Raw genomic sequence first — 19501 nt, 5'->3', positions numbered from 1 at the left:
CTGTATAAGGAGCTGCGGTGGGAAAAGGTCAACCCTGTGCAGAGATCGGGCTGCTCAACCATTATGCCGATAAGCAGCCACCTGTAGATGTTGGGTTGAGGGCGAATGACAAGGCATCGAGGGCGGAACAGAGTCAGGCTATGGAGGAGCCGGACAAGGCCCTTCCAAGGGAACGTTTCCGCAGTTTGTGGCTGGTCGTGGACAGAGATAACCCGACCCCGACTCGACAACTACGCACCGGAGTGATAGACTCTTTGGCCCTGTCTTGGATAAGGTCGAGGACCATGTGGAGTCATCCCCAGGCGTAAAGGAGCTCTGACCCGATGGACCTGGCTATGGACAGCATGGCCCTGCATTGTTTGGAAGCCCTGCCTGCTGTGAGTCTGACTGTGTCGAGAACAATAGCCCTGCCAGCATCGAAAGGAGCTAATGCATTTTCGACCACGGAACGCGTCAGTGAGAATAGCTGTATCAAAGCGAAGGAGCGCCGTGCATGGTTTTCCATTGAACGGGTGTTCGTTGGTGCACTGATAAAAGCCTATCAAAGCGGTGTGAGGATAAAGATAATAATAGCTTAGAAAGCCGGTAGGAAGAACATTGACCTTCTTACTTCCCTCGAGATATAACACGATGGATGATAACGCCCCGATACCAAAATTACTCCAGTAGGCGCATTAAATTCGACCTGCTCATTTTGGCGTAGTCTCCCGGTCAAAGATAGAAGATATTTGAATCATGGCTGTAACTCTCTTGCCATGCATCCCCGACTCATCTGTCTCCCCACGTGCTTTGCTGGTCCATGTAGTGGCTCTATTCATGTCCGGATTTGGAATGTTGATATGGACACAACGGGAGGAGATGGCAATGCTGAATCACCATATCAGCAGAGTTACTCTTTGAGTTCAGCACGACCAAGGAAAGGATGTCTTTCCATCGGGAACAAACACCTTGAAGAGTTCAATCTAAAGCATATTTTGACCTTATTGTGTGTTCCATAGACCTTTCAATGACTGACTAATCGACAAATGATTGGCTCTTGACGCCAAGCTTACTGAGATTGTCCCTTGTCAACCCTCTGAAGCATTCCATTCTTGACACTTCCGACAAGCGCTGAGCGTTACTGCGAAAATATCGAATAATAAAGTCTAATGATTTGGTGGGCATTTGATGAGCTTTGAGCGTCATGGCTCGAAATGACGTCGTTGAAGACGACAGCGATGTCGCCGTTGAACCATACCGTGATCAATCTCCCGGTGACGATGCTGAAGATCCGTCTGCTCAGTCATCTGCAGCTCGCATCCATGTGCGCTCTCAGGCGATGGATGGCGATGACTCGCTGACACCGACGCGATCGCACGACGAATTCCTCTTGCCATCCCGGCGATGGCGATGGATCCCTGTACCTGTCGAGCGAGTCGCCCGAGCTGTCGGAGACTGGGTGCGCGGTCCGCATCCGCCGCATATCCAGAAGATCAATCCCTTTCTGCCTCGCCTTCAAGAAGCACCTGTAAATATCATCAATCGGTGCTTTCCCAAGCGCTCGCAGAAAACGTGGCTCTTGGTCGTGTTCTACCTCTGCTGGATAATCACGTTTATTGCTATTCTGCATAAGTCTGCGTTTGCCGGCGATGTTCGTGGATACGGGACCCCTTCATCCATTTCCTGCACAGCAAGTTTTTGGTCAGTAACCAAGCAATTCACCACTCCGGTCATATTCTCTATGCGCTTTTGAAGGCTGCCTCGATGCGACCGTTGTTATCCACTTGCTTCCTGGCGCTGACACTTTCGAATCTCAGGTCCAACAACAATGGCTGCGGCCTCAACGGAAACGACTGTAGACCATTTGACAATGCCACCTTTGCATTCCGCTGCCCCGCAGGATGTTCTCGAACAATGGTGCTCAATCCCCGCGCAGTCGGGGCGCAAGAAGTCAACTACCGTCCCTTTGTCATTGGAGGCGGCCTGCCCAATGACCACCGCGATGTCAATCCTGTTTACCGCGGAGACTCTTTCATCTGTGGCTCCGCCATCCACGCCGGAGTAATTAGTAACAAGGCAGGTGGATGTGCCGCACTCGGGCTCGTTGGTGAAAGGGATGACTATCCCGGTACCAAGAGCCATGGCATCTCGAGCATTCCTTTTGACACTACATTTCCCCTCTCCTACAGTTTCATCCCTGACACAGCATCTCAATGCAAGGATCTACGGTGGCCACTTCTTGCTGTATCCGTAACCTTCACCACCATACTTTCTCTATGCACGTCCTCGCCTTCTGTCTTCTTCTCATCTGTCTTTGTCGGCCTCTTCTTCCATGTCGGACTGGGCTCCGACCCTCCGAGCCTGACAGACTATTACTCCATCGTCTCGGTCGTCCTAGGCCGCTTTCTTCCCGCGGCCTTTGTTGCCTTTGCGATATACCGGTACTGTGTGCGGCGTCAGCTTACTGGACTTACCGCTCATGTGGAAAAGACCGTCCTCTGGCTTGGTGGATGCTGGGTTGGGGCCCTGAACAATTACACGTTCGACCACATTCCTATTCAGCGCCTCACGGGCCATGACCTGAATCAACAGCCTGGCGCCAAGGTCGCTCTCGTTATTATTGTCGTCGCCCTTCTCGTCATTGCTCTTGGTCAAGTCTGGTTTCTCCGTCTCGAAGGCCGTTTGCCGCGATATTTGGTCATATACGTTATTTTTGCTATTACACTTGCATTATTTGTTGCGATACCGGGTTTGAATTTGCGAATACATCACTACATTCTCGCTCTGCTTCTCTTGCCGGGGACCGCGATGCAGACTCGCCCTGCGCTGCTGTATCAAGGTATATTGGTGGGATTATTCATCAATGGCATCGCGAGATGGGGTTTTGATAGTATTCTGCAGACTCCCGCCGCACTGCTTGGCGATGCCCAGCTCGGGTCCAAATTGCCCAATATTACTGCTGTTGGTGCACCACTTGTTGGATTAGACAATATCACATTTACATGGCCGACGCCGCCTTATCCTTACGACGGCATGAGCGTGCTGGTCAATGATGTCGAACGATATAGAGGATATATTGCCGAAGGTCCGAATACCTTTACATGGGAAAAGGCCAATGATCATTTGGATAATGGCAATGGCGATGACGACAGTGACAATAGAACGGCAACATCGAGACCGACGTATTTTCGCTTTGGATATATGCGGGGGAGTTCTTCAGCTGACTATACAAAGGCGGGCACTTGGCAGCCCGATGGATCATGGACAGAAATGCACTCGGGACCGAGTCGATAGACATCTTGGGATTGTTATACAAGCATGTGCTCTCATACTTGGCCATTTCTTATCTCACAAGCTATTATAGACAGGTCGGGAAGGAATGCGAAAATCCAGTGAAAACGATGCGATTGGAGTTATGGTAGCTATTTTCTACTTTGTTCGAGTATACTTAGAGCTAGCGGTGGAAATAAGATTTTGCAATAGGATTTTGATATACCTTGATCACAGATTTGACTTGAGGCATCGCATCATCGATTTGGCAACCTTGCATCACTGTGCATCAAGCGTGATCTATTAAATGCTTATTAATTCTTTTTAAAGAGCAAAGTCTATCGAGAAAGGCCGGACGCTGCCTCAGAAGGTGCCAGACCTTCTTTCTATAATCGTAAAGTCTATTCTCTATAATCCAACGCTGCAATGAAATACATGACCGTTTTATCTTATCGTAGTAATTCTCTTTTTCTTGACATTTGGCTCCACGAAACCATCCATTTATTTGGCGGCATCGCGCTGCTTAACAAAGTTGGTATCAAAGTCGAGACCAGCATCCCGCCGCAGAGTGCCGTACATGGAGGAGCTGTCGAGCGGGCGGCCGCCATCCTGGTCGGCGTACTCCTTGGCGCGCTCGCTGTTCTTCAGAGCGACTTCAAGAGCGGGCATCTTGACACCCTCTTCGCTGCCGAGGCGGATGGCGTGTCGGGCATCCTTCATGGAAAGGTCGACACCAAAGCCGGGGCGGGACTCTGTATTGCAGATTAGCATGACGATCTATGGGCGGTCAAAGTATAAAGTGTACACGAGGATCGGTAGAAAACACAGAATACTTACCCCGCGGGGGAGCGTACACGCCTCCGGTGAGACGCTTAGAGTAGGAGAGGAGGGTGGGACCAAAATTGTCACCGATGAGGTTCTCAATAACTTCGACGCCGAGGCCGGTCTTCTCGGCGAAAACCTGTGTCTCACCAATGATCTCCTGGAAGCCGACAACGAGAATGTTTCTTGCCGACGTTAGCCCGGATACAAACCATGTTGTCGGAATTCGCGGATAACTTACCCAGCAATCTTCAACAAGCTCGACTTGGAAACATCTTCGCCCATGGGAATGCTCAGGCGACCCATGACGCCAACAATGTAGGGCTCAACCTTGGCCAATGCGTCCTTGGGGCCGGCAACGGTGAAGATGAGCTTGCCGGCATCAGCAACCGGAGAGGCACCGAACACAGGAGCTGCATTGATCATCAGCGCTTCTCGTCCCTAGCTATCTTCCATGCAATGCCCTCTGTGGTACGTTCAGCGTGGTTTTCACTCACCAGCAATGAATTGACCATTAGCCTTGGACACCTTTTCGCCAATCTCCACAGAAGTATCCGGGCCCACGGTTGTGCAGTCCATCAAAATCTTTCCAGAAAAGTCGCCTGCGGCAAGCACCTCGTCGGTCACCGAGTGAAGCACTTGGTCATTGCTGAGCTGGTGTGGCGTTAGTGATTGCCTGTCGCACGGTGATACAACCAAGTTAACATACCATAGAGATGACAATGTCCGAGCTCTGGACAACTTCCGCAACGGTGTTTGCGGGCTTTGCGCCCAACGCTTCCAGGTCCTTGCCCCGGGAAAGGGTGCGGTTGGTGAAGATCAACGCCGGAGCGCCAGTCGAAGTGAGGTGACGCTGAAGGTTCTTGGCCATTCCAAGACCCATGGCACCGAGGCCAATCCAGCCCAGGCGGGGAAATGTAGCAGCAGCAACAGTCATTGTGTCTTTGTATGCTTTGGGTTTAACTGGTAAGGACAGGTCGGTCTATGCACAAGCAAGAAACTCGGAATTGCAACAAGCTGGGGAATAGGTTAAAAGAAATAAGAATATCAAGAAGAATCGAAAGAAAAGGACATCAAAATGGAGAGAAGAAGAAAAAAAATTGTTCTGCAGTGGAAAACAGGTGATTGATGGCGGGCAACGTGGGGCAGGTAATGAGGGGGACCCTTACTCGATCATGTTTGATAAGTATAAATGGCTTATCTCTCTCCCCGCCTGTCAAGCTTTAACTGAATTGGTTTGGATCATTTCCTTACTCTATTGACTTGCAGTGATAAAAGCTCCATTATCGGCTCTTCGGCCCGCTCGGTGTCTCAGCCGGGAGGTCAAGAGTTTCTCGAATTGTCTTGTCCGGGCAAATTGCTCCGCCATCGGCCTGGATAAGATTGCTCCTCCGGGACAAGATTTGCCCGCCCATCGCTCGCGATGATATTCATTGATGGATTTTGGGACCGTTTTTGCCTTTTCACAAAATTGAATCTGTAATTGTTTCATCTCTTTCAAGATCTAACATCTGTTTGACTACTGGGAAATGTTAAATTTACACACAGGATAAATGTAAAGGTAATCAAGAATTTTTTTTATTTTTTATTTTTAATTTTTTTTTTTTTTAAAAAGGACATTATTATGCCTAGTAAAAACCCTTCAAATCTCATGGCCTATCTGGTCTATAATCTATATAATTCTACTACTATTTCTCTAACAATGAAAATATAACAGCCGTCTACTAATACTTGTTTACTCCATCTCTTACATGTTAATGCCGGTCAATATCGAGGCAATTCATCTTCTTGATAATCCAGCTTGATGACTCCTGCTAAACCTAGATTAAATATACAAGGACATCATACCGCGGACTTAATTTGAGCAGACAATATGAATGCACCAAGCGGATTACAGCATATGCCATATGCTTATAGGGGAGGCAGGTTATCCGTGATCAAAATCAGTCATATCACCTGCATTTTCACGAGTGCAATTAGAACGTCCATCTTATCTGATGCTTCTCAAGATCTGGGTCAGTGCATTATGCATGCAGGAAGTACGCTAAATACTAGCAATGTGCTCTACGAGATACCCAAGTAGCTCTGATCCATTTATACAGTGACTGAATTATTTTTTATTCTCTTGCAATGTATTGATCGTTTTTCAGCCCTAAGATAAAAAGGTATGCGGTGAAGAAAAAACATTAACTTTTGTTTCTCCCTTTTCAATGATATAGATGAAAATGCGGTCCAGCGCCGGTAAAAATGCAAAAACCCCAGCCGTTGTATCGTGCCATACAAAGGATATGTGTGCGATGCAGCGGGTAAAATATTTTAAAAACTTATCCCATACCTGATCCAGTCCACGCACAAATGCAAGAAAATGATGCAAGATGTCGTGAAGTAAATGAAACTCGACGCCGCCCAATGTTGATCATGACAAGCGAATACAAAAGAATGGCGATGAGTGTTGGAAAACTCGCATGGCTGATGCACAGCCAGTAAAACGGCAAAAGACGTGGTTGAGACGACGAGGTCGAAGCGGAGAGATGCAAAGATTTCAGCGAAAAGACACACCGCAGTGCAAAGGGCTTAGCACCCAGTCCATTTCCCGTCATTATCTTCCAACATCCAGGTTTGTCCATTCGCCTGTTCCTCCAAAGGGAACACTTCTCGGGCGTATTCCTCGATACCCCGATACCCTTCCCAAATGCTCAGGGCCTCGTCAGGTGCGTTGAGCTCGGGTCCAAAATATGGCGCTTTGTGCTTGCCGAAAAGAAGGTCGATACCCTGGAGCTGTTCTCGGTAACCCGCAGGTATTTGGACGGTGACTTGCGTCGGTCCACAGATGTAACGGACCTTTCGTCCGATGCCACGCGCAAAGGCTTTGCAAACCTCTCGTGGAGTTAGCATTTCAAAAGCGAGAGCAATCCTGTTCCAACGGTCGGTCTGTTAGCTCGAGAGATGGCAGAAGCGAAAAAGGAATGTTCGCGCACCTGTGACCAGCCCATTTCCGAGGCCCATCCTTGAAGATCTGTAGCAACGCGGGTCCGACGTCGTGCTCTGCGTCGAGCCAGGGAAGAGGAATGTCCGGGTGAAAAGGCGCCTGCCACACAAAGCTACCATCGGATTGTAGTTCCAAACAAAATAACGGATATGGCAGACTCGTAAAATTGTTGTTATATATTCCGGCGTAGACGAACGTCGAGGGGATTCCGATTTGGCGCACATAGTTCTCGACTGTAAATTTTCCGGCCCACCAGGGCAGCCCCGGCCAACCTCGCCCGTATATTGAGTGATCGGGCATGGAGCTGTAGATGTAATGCTGGATCTTGGCACGCAGTGCGGCGTCGGCAAGAGACCTTCCGATGCTGACCTGGTCTCCCCACGAAACAGTATTGACAAAGGCAATGTGTGCCCCAGCAAACAAGTCGTGAATGAATGCTCTGTCGTCCAACTCTCCAACATGCAGCTTTACGTTGGGGAGCATGGAAAGCTCCTGGGCGACGAGTCCTTCAAGAGACCGGACCTGTGCACGAACATTGAATCCGACGGCGGAAGCGACCCGCGCAAGGCTCGCGCCCTGGCGCCCCGTCGAATTGACTATAACGAGAGTCTTGGTCATTCGGAAGCTGTCATGTACATTCGTACAGGGGAGGTCATGAAAATTGACGCCCACGTAGACCAGTATAAAACTCTAAAAAGGGAGAGCAAAAAGAAAGAAAAGAAAAAAAAAAAAAAAAAAGAATGTCGAGCCAGGACAATGGAAAAGAGCCTGCACCAGGCAAAAAGAGAAATGTTTGTGCCCCCGTGTGCACTTCTCGGTCCGTCGCGCAGTGACGTGCAAGCGTGCAGTGGTCGGCAGATGGGAAACGAACGGTCCTCGGAAGCTTAAAATTGTAGGCAATTAGTGTGTCAAAGTCCGACCAGGACGCGCGGAACGTGCACCGAGTATTGGCCAAGGGACAAGGAAGGCGGGAGAGCCGTAGAGTAAAAGTAAGGCCATGTGGAGAGGGGTTAAAATCCTATTATGTACTGTATATCCGCATCCCGTTGCACCACGAAGAAATTTTGTTCGTCATGACCGATAGTTCGGGACGAGCGGTGAGCCGAGTCACCATCACAAAAGAACCAATTCGAATCTCTCTCTCTCTCCCCCGAACTTCCTTCTAAGATGAGCACTATACTAATCCTGCTTCCAATTGCTACGTCCAAGGAATTAGTTGATTAGGCCTCCCAAGGGGGTCAGCAGAGCGCGTGCTTGTAGGCTTGCTTGCGTGATGCATGCCCCGGGTGAAGCTAGGTTGAGATGGGGATTGCCACTGTCCTGTACGACCAAAAGGAAAAATAGGGGCCCCGGTCAATGGACGAACATTCGTTTCTGCTTTCTTCTGTCATTGAGCCACGAGTCAGCGAGGATGCACCTAGGGAGATCAAGCGCGAGGCGCAGGAATGATGGTGGAATCAGAGTGTGATTAGCACAATTAGCGGGGCCATTGGACACAGATCCGAACATGACATGGTTTGGATGGCAACATCCATGTTGCTGAAAGGCTGTTGTTTCTCGTCATTAATTTATCTCCTCTCTAGAACCAACTGTTGCAATTCATCATCGTAATCGATGATCTCGTCACCGGCGGGGGCTTTTTCTGCACCACCCAAAACGCCATGAGGACCCCTCTGTGGGTGCGAGGCGACCCCCTCCTTAGACAGAAAGAGTGGGTGGGGGATTAGCGATGAATAACGGGAACGGCGCTGGTTGGATCTTGACTGATCCGTTCTGGAAAGGCAGACTGGAGACTTCAATTTCGCTTTACGTAAAGCAACGAGGAAGTTGGATGGCCGGTCTCTGGGCCCTTTCCTGCTTGAGCACAAAGAATTAGGAACCGAGAGGAGAAAAAAAAAATTAAGAGTACGAAGTCCGGAGTAGACCAGTGCGAACAAGAAGAGGAGGTCACACCGTCGATATGATGGCTTTACCCCAACCCCACCACGGGATGGTGACAGCCAACAAGGTACCGCTTCGTTTTCTTCTTTTTTTTCCATCGTCCCCCTTCAGATTACCGTGAGGTACCACACTTTTCGCTGTACGGCACATATTATTGTATGTACTGTATACCAGTCATGGCCATCACAGCGTCAGTTGATATATTTCTTTGATTATCGTCAGGTTCTATGGCTGTCGATTATTGCTGGCATGTAATATCAAAAATTGGTCGACAAAAAAACACTCCCACAAGTCTTCATCTTTCGTCTATATTGAGCATTTCATTATGAAATGGCGACTTAATTGTCATGCGCCAGAGTCGTTTAGCTGCATCGCCCGCACATTTTCAAAAGGGCTGAATGGGCATCGACATGGATCTCCTTCTGGCTAAAGCAGCTGTCCGGGGTGCCCGGAAGAGGCCCAAATTTCCCTTCTAGTTGCATCTAAACCAGGGTGCTTCTCGGTCATGCCAAGCAAGAGTGCATTTCGATTCCCTTCGCCGTCTGTCCAAATCCAAGTTTCTGGAGAATGATCCTTCCACCTACTGCGGACATTATCAGCGAGTCTGTGCCACGCTGCCTGTGTACTTAGACCCGAGAATGCGAGACAATCTCTGTTTCTCCTCGGACCTGCTTTTCCAAAAGTCTGGGTAGTTCTGTATCCCTTCTCCCCTCCCCCCTCCTCGGCTTCCCCCCCCCCCCCCCCAAAGGGGGGCCCGCCCCACACTGCCCCCCCCCCCCCCCCCCCCCCCCCAAAGGGCGGGCCGTACGAACTATGCCCACCTCTCTACCCCGCCATAGCTGCCAGAGGCTTTCCGGATCAGCCTCTCTGGGGGTTTTGCCTAGTGGACACCAGCAGCGCGCCAGATTTCACTCTTATCGGAGTTATTCATTGCCATCTGAACCTTCATTTTAGCCATGTCGAGCTCCTCGCTGTGCAAATGAGCTCCCGATTCTCGAAGTAATGCCACATTGTCTCGCAATCCTGCATCGGCGGCCAAGAAAAGCGGAGTGTGTCCATTCGCATTACGGAGGTGGACTGATGCTCCCTGGCACAACAGCTCGTGCAATATGTCTACGCTCGGCCCCGTTGCCGCAAGATGCTAAGTTCGGGTCCAGAAGTCAGCCAGCATATCCATGTATACCCACATATAGTACAATAGCGAAGAATCCTCCAATGCTACGAGAGATATGATGCAATAATATCTGGAACCACCCAGAGAATGGCTGGATCTCTCATCTTCGCCGTCGCTCCCAGGAGTGTCAAGCAGGAAGAAATCAAGAGGACGTGCTCACCACTGATGTGTTTCCTGCATAGTCAGGCTCATTCAACGAGAAACTCCGCGCGCCTTTGATGATATCGCGAACTGCTTCGAGATAACCATCGGCAATAGCATATCCGAGAGCAGTAACTTGAGCAACTTTTGGCGTGAGCTGTCCATTAGGGTGCTGGAAAAAAGTGCGAGAAGACTCCGTGATTTCGCCTCTCAATGAAACGGACATTAGCTCCGCGACTTTTTTATAACTGAGGTTGGGTTGTGCAAGAAGATATGCTAATTTGGTCAAAGCAGCTTCTGTAGTCATGTCATGACCGAAAACGACGCCTGCCCGTCCAAGCACCGTGGCAGGAGCGTAAAGTGGGGAAACACTTCCTGTCATGCCTATTTTTAATCAACATCGCCAGTCCTGTTGTGTGGGTTACGTCCTTCATGACAACTTACATTGCGTGACATTTACGATGACAATCCCTCTCTTGACCGCGTCCTCGATAACCTTAGTGAGAGCACTATCAGGGCCACCTGGAGCGTTTCCTGCTCCAAATGTCTCCAAGACAAGACCACGAAGCCCCTCTACCCGCAAGACGGCATCAACCATTTCCGGCTTGATACCGGGAAATATGCGCAGGCAGGCAACGTGGGTTGTTTCGAGATTGACTTGAATGCTGAAAGGATGCAGGTCCACTGGTCTTCGAACAAGGTCCCATGAGACATGGGTCTTAAGAGAGCTAATCGTGGCTAGAGGTGGATGGTTAGGAGACGCGAACGCCGAAAACTCGCTGGCAGAAACTTTGGTGGCCCTGTTTCCCCGGAAAAGCTTGTAGTTGAAGAACAAACAGACTTCTGGTATCATGAAATGGCCCGCGATGATGAGCGACCCCAAGAGGTTGTCTGTTGCGTCATTTTGCAGTTCCAGCATTGGCGCTTGAGAGCCAGTCAAGATGACCGGCTTTCCAAGATTCTGTAGCATGAAAGAAAGTGCCGAGCAGGTGTAACCAAGTGAATCGGTACCATGTAGGACGATGAAACCATCAAACAGTTCATAGTTTCTTGCAATAGACCGTGCAATCTGTGCCCAACCCTTGGCATCAATGGAGCTGCTATCAAGAAGCTCCTCGTACTCCAGGACGGAGTATCTAACTTGACGTCCATATGTGCTAATGGGCGTCCGTAGACTGCGGTGCTCCTTCATACGGTCATCATCCACCATGACGCCAAGGGTTCCTGGATTGGATCCGTCATTGAATGAAGGGCGAGGCGCAAGTCCTGCCTCAAGGAACCCTCTGGCCTGTAAACCAAATTAGTCAATCTGAAGATTTTGCATAAACTATATGCTCTTAAAAAGTTTGATGTCTTTGCGTGACATACTGGAACAAATCCTAGCTCAGATCTCCTCATACAGATAGTTCCACCTGTCGCTTGTTAGCCGTGGCCTGTGGGAAAAAAAAAAAAAAAATTTTGAGTTAATCCTACCCACCTGTCATGATGATTAAAACCCTCGACTCGGGGCCTCTCATTTCTTTGAGTTGCTGCATGGTATATGTATCGATGGAAAGTAATGAAATGACTTTCGGCTTCTAAGTCTAAAACCCTCTATAAACCCTCCAAAACTTTTAAAAAGAGACCAGGATCAAGTGAACGCAGAACAGAGAAAGTCTAGTGGCCAGTGAACAAGAACTCTGCAGGGCATATAAACAAAACGACGAATAAAAGATTCTCCGCAGAGTGACGGGTAAAGCCGGCGACACTATAAATGAAGCTGCCTCAATTAAAGTGCCCGTCCAGTTGACCACCTGACGTGCCCCGATATCTCAGCTTAAATGGTGGCAGATGGACCCTTCGGAAATGAGCCGCGGCAGAAAGTACAGAAGAGGATCGTTGTCAGTTATTTGCGGATGCAGCGGGAATGTTAAGAAGAGATGATTTTTTTTTCCTTTTACGTTTTCATTTTCCTTTGGAAAAGCTTAGCTGCCGTGCATCCCAGTCAGGGCAACCGCTTGCATCTCCCTTCGGAGAAATTTTTGTTCCTTTGACAAATTTTTAGCGCGAGGCGCGAAACGAGGTGTGGAGGCATCATCGTGTATTGAGAAACATAAGCCCGCTAACACGGGCAGCAGTCTTACGACGATCTCACATTCGATCAAGCTAATACTAATTTATCAGATTTCTCAAAAATTGAAGCAATGGAAAATTATATTGTAGATACAGGGACCATCCCGCCATCATGAAGTCATCCAATCAGAAGAACAATTAAAAAGAAAAAGAAAAGATAAGAAGCCACCAGGACAAAGATTGTTTGAATCATATCGAGCCAAGGTGGAGACAAAAGACTGAAATACCATCATGAGCAAGTCTAAGTTCTCCGCTTCTTCTGAGGCCGCTCGTCTCCGGATCCGCCCTTGTTTGCGCTGACCAGCTTGCGCAGATCAGGCACACCGGTCTCTTCGTCGCTCTCCTCCTCTTCTTCATCTTCCTCAAAGTCGGCCTCTGAGAGGTCATCGTCATCTTGCTCCTGCGCTTGAGCTATCCAATGAATTAGTGGCTGTGAGCTCGAAGAGATTTTAATTCGGGAATTACTTACTGAAGTACTTGAGAGCGTTGGGCCAAAGGTCTTCGCTGATGGCAACGGCTAGCTCCTCGCCAGCGGGGAATACCTCGGCGTCGACATCAAGATCGTCCTCGTCGTTCTCCTCGGGCTTCTCAGCAGCCTCAACCTTCTCGCCCTTTTTGATCTTCTCTCTTCTCTCCTTCTCCGACTTGGTAGCGGCCGCCGATTCCTCGGCAGTGATATGACGTCCCGCAAATCCAAACCAGTTGAAGAAGCTCATAGAGCCCTCAGTGGTTGCCTCAATCTTGTCAATCAAAGCCTTTTGGGCGGAAGACTTCTTATTGTCCTTGCCCTTGCCCGAGGTACCGTTGGCGGTTGCTGCCGTCTTCTTCTCAGCCTCGAAGAGCTCGATGGCGGCATCAGTCAATCCCTCAGTGACATCCTTTCCAGACTTCCAGTTGATCTTGACGGGTTCCGACACCAAGCCGGACCAGCCATCATTGGCGCGACGGTACCAGAACTTCTTCTCCAGGACGTCATTGTCAAACCACTCGTTGGGCGCGAACTTGAACTTGATCGCAACGCTGCGAGGATCACCCCCGGTGGAGGTCTCATCGGTAGAGATTTCGAATCGGTTAACCTCGATGTCCTTCAGGCAGGCAGCGATGATCTCAGAGTCTGAAGGTTGAATGAACTGATCAATCTCAAGCGGTGCCTGCTCGAGAACGAGAGACCAAAAGTTGGGAATTCTTGACGCAATGGTCTGTCGCTTCGCGTAGAGACCAGACGTGAGGGTATATTGCTTCCGGACTGGGTGATAAGTGTCAATGCAAAGATTCTTTCTGCAGGTCTTCGTAACGAAGCTCATTTGGGCATGTTCCCGCAGGCACTTACGAATCTCATTTTCGACTTCCTCAAAGTCCTTTTCGAGCTCTGCAAGCTCTTCGTAGGTGACATCAGACTCTTCAGGTGCAGCCATGATTGGAATTGGTTGATGAACAGGAATGAAAAGGGAGGATCTCTGGTCTAGGTGTTTGTGAAGGGCAAGCTTTCGCCCGTGAAGCTCCAAACCAACATTTTAATACCAGGATGGGCAGAAGAAAGCTTTTGATTGGCTGACGGACTGCAAGGCACCTCAACGAGGTTCGGAATTAACCGAGTGCTAAGTCGGTCGAGGGAAAAAGCGAAAGAAAGAGGGCCATTTGCAGGCCCCCGGGTAACGCAATGGTCGTTAGCTTGTGATGCATCATCCCCCACCGTTGATCCTCAACACTCCTCACTTATCAGTCCAACAACCTGCTCTCGCCCCTTACCCCATTCCCTCTAAATCCCCTCGCCGCACCATGTCATTGGTGTATTCTGAGATTGATGATGGGAGGTTCGGCCTTTAGCCATACTGGCCCCAACGGCGAACAGCCCTTGTCAACTCCGCGCATCCCTTCCTCCGTTTACGCGCTTCTCCGTGACCAATGTCTTCGGGTGCTCCGTGTCTTTTACGTGCGAGCTGCTACCCCAGTTGAACATCCAGGCAAGGTCTCATATGGTGATGTCGACGTCTTGGTGGAGCAGCCGCGACGCCACAGCTCCACTTGGGACGATTTGGCCGCAGCCCTGAATGCAACGCGTTATCTGCATACCCCAGGCAGCCCAACCATTAGCTTCGCGATCCCTTCAGCCGCTCTCAACAACTGTCATTTTCAACTTGACGTTCTGTACTGTAAGCCTGGAACCTTTGACTGGCAACTTTTCACCCATTCCTACGGAGATCTCTGGAGCATCATCGGCGCGACCATTCGACCTTGGGGTCTTACCCGAAACGATGTCGGATTGTACGTGAGAGTCAAAGAAGTCGAAGCGCAGAACAGGAAAGCTAGCATGATACTCCTTACGACGGATCCCTCGAGAACACTGTCGTTTCTTGGGCTGAGTAAAGAGGCATTTAGCTCAGGATTTGAGACTTTGGAAGACATGTTTGAGTTTGCTGCTGGAAGCCGCTTTTTCCGGCCTCAATACTTCCAGTATGCTTCCCTCAAAGCAAACGATAGGCAACGACTCGCCAAGAGGCCGGCAATGCAAAAGTTCTGGCTTGAATGGCTGCCTCAGCATACAGCTGACTGGAACAAAGACGAGAATGTTACTCGCGAAATTGTACTAGATGAAGCTCTGACCATCTTTGACAGGTGGGCAGAGTACGAGCTTATCAGAGGTTATTGGACCAAGAAGAATGAAGAGGAGACGATCTTGAAAGAGCTCACAGCGCGCGTTCCTCTCCAGGGGGATAAGCTGAATCTGCTGCTACGTGCGCTTAGACGGTGGGTCGTCTTGATAAATGATACAATCTCATTTCGGGATGAGGCTATGTTGGCCGTAGATGGAGGTGGCTTCATTTTTGATGGGCCACACCAAATCACATCTCTCCAAAAGAAACGCTTTATTCAGTGGGTGGAAGCTAATTGGCAGCAAGTTACTGCCAGAGAGCAAGCCAGGGTAAAGCAGGAGAAATCGAAAAGAATGATTGCTTCGAATTCTACGCCCGAAAGCCTTCAAGGTAATAATCTTTTAAGTGTAAATTCCCATGATGCACAATAAAACCAGATACCATTTGCGCCCCAAGCCCAAGGTGGTGTATCATTTCCAAACAACCCCGAAACGCCTTATGCTCTGCATTAGCAACGGACTCCTGCGCATGGTGTACAAGACCGTAGCCCGTTGTGGGCAGTTAGAGAACCAATACTAGAATAAGCAATAATATAAGGACAAATATGAGAATTGCTATGCAGCAACTCGACATGGTATCTTGACACAAAAATTCGGATCAGTGAGACTATTCGGTGCAGGCATGTAAAGGTTCTCACCTTCATTCTTCTTGAGCACCCAACCAACTTTCTTCATGCCGCTTTGGAGTTTTCCGCCGACCCGCTCGGCCATGGTGTCAACATCAGTAAGAAGACCAGCCTGGTCCTCCAATTCCCTTCCCATGTCATCAGCTTGCCGCCTCAAGTTACCGACGGTCTGAAAAACATCGTCCAACGCTTCGTCTTGCTCGTGCATCAACTCTAGTTGTCGTTGTTGTTCAAACTCAGCATAATCATCATGTCCCGGTTCGAATGCCGAAGGTGGAGGAAGTGATTCAGCCATTCCCGCATTGTTGCTCCTCTCACCAGCAACGGGAGCAGCAGACACAGCCTTGGCTAACTCTTCCCTCATATCTTCAATCTCCCCGCCCACCTCTCCAACCAAGCGTCGACGGCGTTCAACCTCGTCAATTTCGATTCCATATCGATACGGATCATGCTCGACAGCCTTGACACTATCCACTAGATCTTGAAGATCTGTACTGAGATCTTGGAGACTGGATTCCAGCTCCGTCCGCGCTTGAATCAGTTCCGGTGATGTCGGCGACGATGTCAGCGAACGAATGCGGAGGTAGGACGCAAAGAGAGGCCGAGTCGTATTCAGTAAAGATAACACATCGCTGCATTGAGGTCAGTTTTGACTAAGAATTACACGATATATTCATCTCTCCCTACCCTTGGACCTGGAGGAAGGGATCCTCGGCGTCCGTTGACGACATCATCTTGAGCACAGCTGAACCACCTTGTAATGTAGGTGTAATTAGGATCAGAACGAATTAAATTATCTAGCTATCATCGAGCCATGAATGCTTTTGACGACAAGAGCGGAGGTGCAGGCTCGCATCCGTCGAGATAGGTCCCCAGCGAGCTGTGTTGACAGGTCATGAACTAGGAGTATCCATCTCGGCGGTCGGCATCTCGCTTCCAGTGTGCAGCGTGTGCCTGGGCGAAAATATCACCGACTTTTCCCGTTGTGAAGGCAGCTAAAAAATTCCGTTGATCGCGAATAATGGGTGGCGCTGAACAATGAGAAATTAAGGAGCTGAAGTTCATGTGTCTTTTTGTCTTTCATTTTCTTGCTTCTGAGTGCGCTCCCCTGGGCAGACTGTGGCCCGGCAGAGGTGGCTGTCACATGAAAAAGGAAAAGATTTATTTGGATATTTCACGCTGAAATTCGCACGAGATTGGAAGAATGGCTCCATCAGCACCTCTACCATTGCCTCCTGAGTTTAAAGACGCAGATTCCTATGTTGAATCTCTCTTGCAATTTTCCACCTCTTGCGAACTGTTTCAAACGTTATGCGGTGGAGTTCATATCTTAGATTTTTTTACACGGGAGCCGAGTCTCTACTCGACTGTACTCCCTGAGTCTTGGCGCAGTTGGCTTGAAGAGAGGGATATTCATGATATTCTCGATTTCTTGATGCACGAGGATCTTCAGAAATTTGCGCCGCTTTACAAGGAAGCGGAACAGCCATGGCAGACAAAAGAGAAGGCGATACCATGGAGAGGCGGCCCCTTACCGCCGTCTTCACTCGTCGAATATGCAAAAAATATACGCAAGCATTGTCTTGCGCGAGAGTTCAAGCCGCGACCAAGCAGACACTGTGGTCCTCCCAATGGAGCGAAGCAACCGCCGATGCCACGGAGCATTGCGATAGGCATGAAGCCGAAAAAAATTCACGAGGTTGAAAATTTCGCTCGCTATGTCGACAATTTAATGGATGAGATTAAAGAGGGCGGCGGGCGTGAACTTACTCATCTCGTTGATTTTGGCTCTGGACAGAATTATCTGGGGCGAGCATTGGCCAGCCAGCCTTACAACAGGCATATTATAGCCATTGAAAGTAAGCAGCTTAACATTGACGGAGCACGAGACTATGACCGAGTGGCCAAGATCGTGAAGAAGGAAAAGATTATGCGAGATAAGAAGCAATTTCGCAAAGAGAAAGCAGCTCGGAAATTTCAGGAAAAAGGACCGCAGAGCAAAGAAGAGCCCGAATTGGAAGTTTCGGATGCGCAAATAGAATCTGCCGCGAACTCCGCTCAGAGCCAAGATTCGATTTCTGCTTCCGAGCCGGCTAGCCTACCGCCCATCAAGGACGACGGCTTTGGCATGCCAATTCGAGTTTACAATCCGAAGAAGGTGTCAGAGGAAGGGCAAGGCACCATCCAATATGTTGAACACATGATTCAGGATGGAAATCTCTCGCCAGTGCTGAGAAAGATAGAGGAAGAGGAGCAGAATCAACGCCCAGAAGCATCTGACGCGACCAGTCAAGTTTCAGCTGCGCCAAAGAATCTGATGGTAATATCTCTTCATTCCTGCGGAAACCTACTCCACCATGGTATCCGTTCTCTGCTTCTCAACCCAACTGTCTCCGCAGTTGCCTTAATCGGGTGCTGCTATAATCTCGTCACTGAACGCCTTGGCCCACCAACATATAAATTGCCAACCTTGCGTGCCGCGCACCCTCGCCTGGAAAAGACCTCAACGGCATTCGACCCGCACGGATTTCCAATGTCCGACCGACTTGCCACATATCCGCTCCCTGGGCATGAAGATGGTGAGGCAGAGTCTTCAACTGGAATCAGGTTCAACATCACCGCTAGAATGATGGCCGTACAAGCTCCCCAGAACTGGACAAAGGAAGAAAGTGAATCCTTCTTCACCAGGCATTTTTTCAGAGCATTGCTTCAGAGGATCTTCCTGGACCGTGGAATTATCAATCCTGCGGCACAGTCTCAGAATACCGCGTCTGAATTAGGTTCAGGAGCAGGCGCTGGTACTCCTGGCGGCACGGAACCGATAATCATCGGGTCGCTGCGGAAAGCATGCTACACATCGTTCACAGCATATGTACGAGGAGCTGTATCAAAGATTGCCCAGCAAGATTCAACAAGCCGGTCAACACTCATTTGCGATAGTATTGCTGCTATGACTGACGCTGAAATTGAAGATTATGAAACTCGATATTATCATCGCCGCAAAGAACTCAGCGTTATTTGGAGTTTAATGGCCTTTAGTGCGGGTGTTGTTGAGGCAGTTATTGTTGTTGATCGGTGGTTGTTCCTGAAAGAACAACCAAACATACAGCTTGCTTGGGTTGAAAGTGTATTTGATTATATGTTGAGCCCACGGAATCTGGTAGTTGTCGGAGTTAAACGAGAAGAAGATAACTTAGTCTGAGAATAGAAAGGATTGTAGTAGAATATGATACTTTTTTCTTGGAGCTCTCGTTTGATTTGGTTTTGAAGCCAGCAGACCCAAAGTCAATCGTTCTCGATATGATAGGATGTCCGTTAGCTTGAGTGGGTTTGGTCTTCAATTCCTGACCGCCAACCGAACCTACTCCGTAATTTCCTGACGAGTTGGTTTTTGTCTTTTCCCACTCGCTCCTAAAGGGTGGAATGTGAGTCGCTTTTTCGTCGATAGAACGATATTAGCGTTTGCATTGTTCTTTAACTAGCTGAAACTCCAGAGGCTAGACAGGCTGATTGAGAGGACCCGAGAGACGCAATATTGCGTACTTTTTCCAGCAGCGTGGGACCAAGAGCATAGATGAGCATAGACCCTCATATATCGGCATACAACCTTTCAAGCGCAGCCAGATGATTTCAAGCAATGAATGGTTATAGCATTAATTGGTTTTGCTCGCTCTGCTCATACGGATTTCTGACGCTTGAGGCTCGCTGATCACCTCATCACTCAAATCATTTCTCATTTTGCCTTAACGTGGAACCGCAAGCTTAGCTAGTCACTTGCCATGATGAGCGACGAA

General features: G+C 49.2%; 9 protein-coding genes across 9 annotated transcripts; 4 read left to right on the top strand and 5 right to left on the bottom strand.

Annotated features, from left to right (window-relative positions):
• The first annotated feature begins 667 nt into the window (after positions 1–667).
• Positions 668–1091, top strand: L228DRAFT_23307 (hypothetical protein). Its single transcript, XM_018330618.1, has one exon. The coding sequence runs from the start codon at positions 756–758 to the stop codon at positions 996–998; it is 243 nt and encodes an 80-aa protein (XP_018185702.1). The 5' UTR covers positions 668–755; the 3' UTR covers positions 999–1091.
• On the top strand, positions 920–3531 carry L228DRAFT_249822 (hypothetical protein). Its single transcript, XM_018333176.1, has 2 exons — positions 920–1680; positions 1797–3531. Exons 1-2 carry the CDS (start codon positions 1184–1186, stop codon positions 3271–3273), a joined length of 1974 nt encoding a protein of 657 aa, XP_018185701.1. The 5' UTR covers positions 920–1183; the 3' UTR covers positions 3274–3531.
• Positions 3472–5283, bottom strand: L228DRAFT_249821 (6-phosphogluconate dehydrogenase). Its single transcript, XM_018333175.1, has 5 exons — positions 4781–5283; positions 4569–4725; positions 4313–4484; positions 4087–4256; positions 3472–4001 (listed from the first exon to the last, which is right to left on the bottom strand). Exons 1-5 carry the CDS (start codon positions 5006–5008, stop codon positions 3751–3753), a joined length of 978 nt encoding a protein of 325 aa, XP_018185700.1. The 5' UTR covers positions 5009–5283; the 3' UTR covers positions 3472–3750.
• An 870-nt stretch (positions 5284–6153) lies between these two features.
• L228DRAFT_249820 (NmrA-domain-containing protein) lies at positions 6154–7801 on the bottom strand. The gene is made up of 2 exons (XM_018333174.1): positions 7050–7801; positions 6154–6985 (listed from the first exon to the last, which is right to left on the bottom strand). Exons 1-2 carry the CDS (start codon positions 7676–7678, stop codon positions 6646–6648), a joined length of 969 nt encoding a protein of 322 aa, XP_018185699.1. The 5' UTR covers positions 7679–7801; the 3' UTR covers positions 6154–6645.
• Positions 7802–10275: 2474 nt separating this feature from the next.
• Positions 10276–12203, bottom strand: L228DRAFT_249817 (lysophospholipase). The gene is made up of 4 exons (XM_018333173.1): positions 11794–12203; positions 11685–11728; positions 10761–11604; positions 10276–10700 (listed from the first exon to the last, which is right to left on the bottom strand). The coding sequence occupies exons 1-4, from the start codon at positions 11849–11851 to the stop codon at positions 10318–10320; spliced, it is 1329 nt and encodes a 442-aa protein (XP_018185698.1). The 5' UTR covers positions 11852–12203; the 3' UTR covers positions 10276–10317.
• Positions 12204–12515: 312 nt separating this feature from the next.
• On the bottom strand, positions 12516–14077 carry L228DRAFT_249816 (hypothetical protein). Its single transcript, XM_018333172.1, has 3 exons — positions 13759–14077; positions 12898–13674; positions 12516–12839 (listed from the first exon to the last, which is right to left on the bottom strand). Exons 1-3 carry the CDS (start codon positions 13841–13843, stop codon positions 12670–12672), a joined length of 1032 nt encoding a protein of 343 aa, XP_018185697.1. The 5' UTR covers positions 13844–14077; the 3' UTR covers positions 12516–12669.
• A 158-nt stretch (positions 14078–14235) lies between these two features.
• On the top strand, positions 14236–15453 carry L228DRAFT_284881 (hypothetical protein; the record flags this gene model as incomplete). The annotated part of the gene is made up of 1 exon (XM_018336274.1): positions 14236–15453. The coding sequence occupies one exon, from the start codon at positions 14236–14238 to the stop codon at positions 15451–15453; it is 1218 nt and encodes a 405-aa protein (XP_018185696.1).
• Positions 15454–15636: 183 nt separating this feature from the next.
• L228DRAFT_270238 (SNARE domain protein) lies at positions 15637–16438 on the bottom strand (the record flags this gene model as incomplete). Its single annotated transcript, XM_018335388.1, has 2 exons — positions 15637–16339; positions 16395–16438. 2 exons carry the CDS (start codon positions 16436–16438, stop codon positions 15637–15639), a joined length of 747 nt encoding a protein of 248 aa, XP_018185695.1.
• A 282-nt stretch (positions 16439–16720) lies between these two features.
• L228DRAFT_262831 (hypothetical protein) lies at positions 16721–18933 on the top strand. Its single transcript, XM_018334447.1, has one exon. It carries the CDS (start codon positions 16912–16914, stop codon positions 18907–18909), a length of 1998 nt encoding a protein of 665 aa, XP_018185694.1. The 5' UTR covers positions 16721–16911; the 3' UTR covers positions 18910–18933.
• The last annotated feature ends 568 nt before the right edge of the window (positions 18934–19501 follow it).

This window comes from Xylona heveae (assembly GCF_001619985.1).
Source record: "Xylona heveae TC161 unplaced genomic scaffold L228scaffold_10, whole genome shotgun sequence".
NCBI classification, from domain to species: domain Eukaryota; kingdom Fungi; phylum Ascomycota; class Xylonomycetes; order Xylonales; family Xylonaceae; genus Xylona; species Xylona heveae.
The sequence above is the reverse complement of the archived record's forward strand: the minus strand, read 5'-3'. Positions and strand labels throughout refer to the sequence as shown.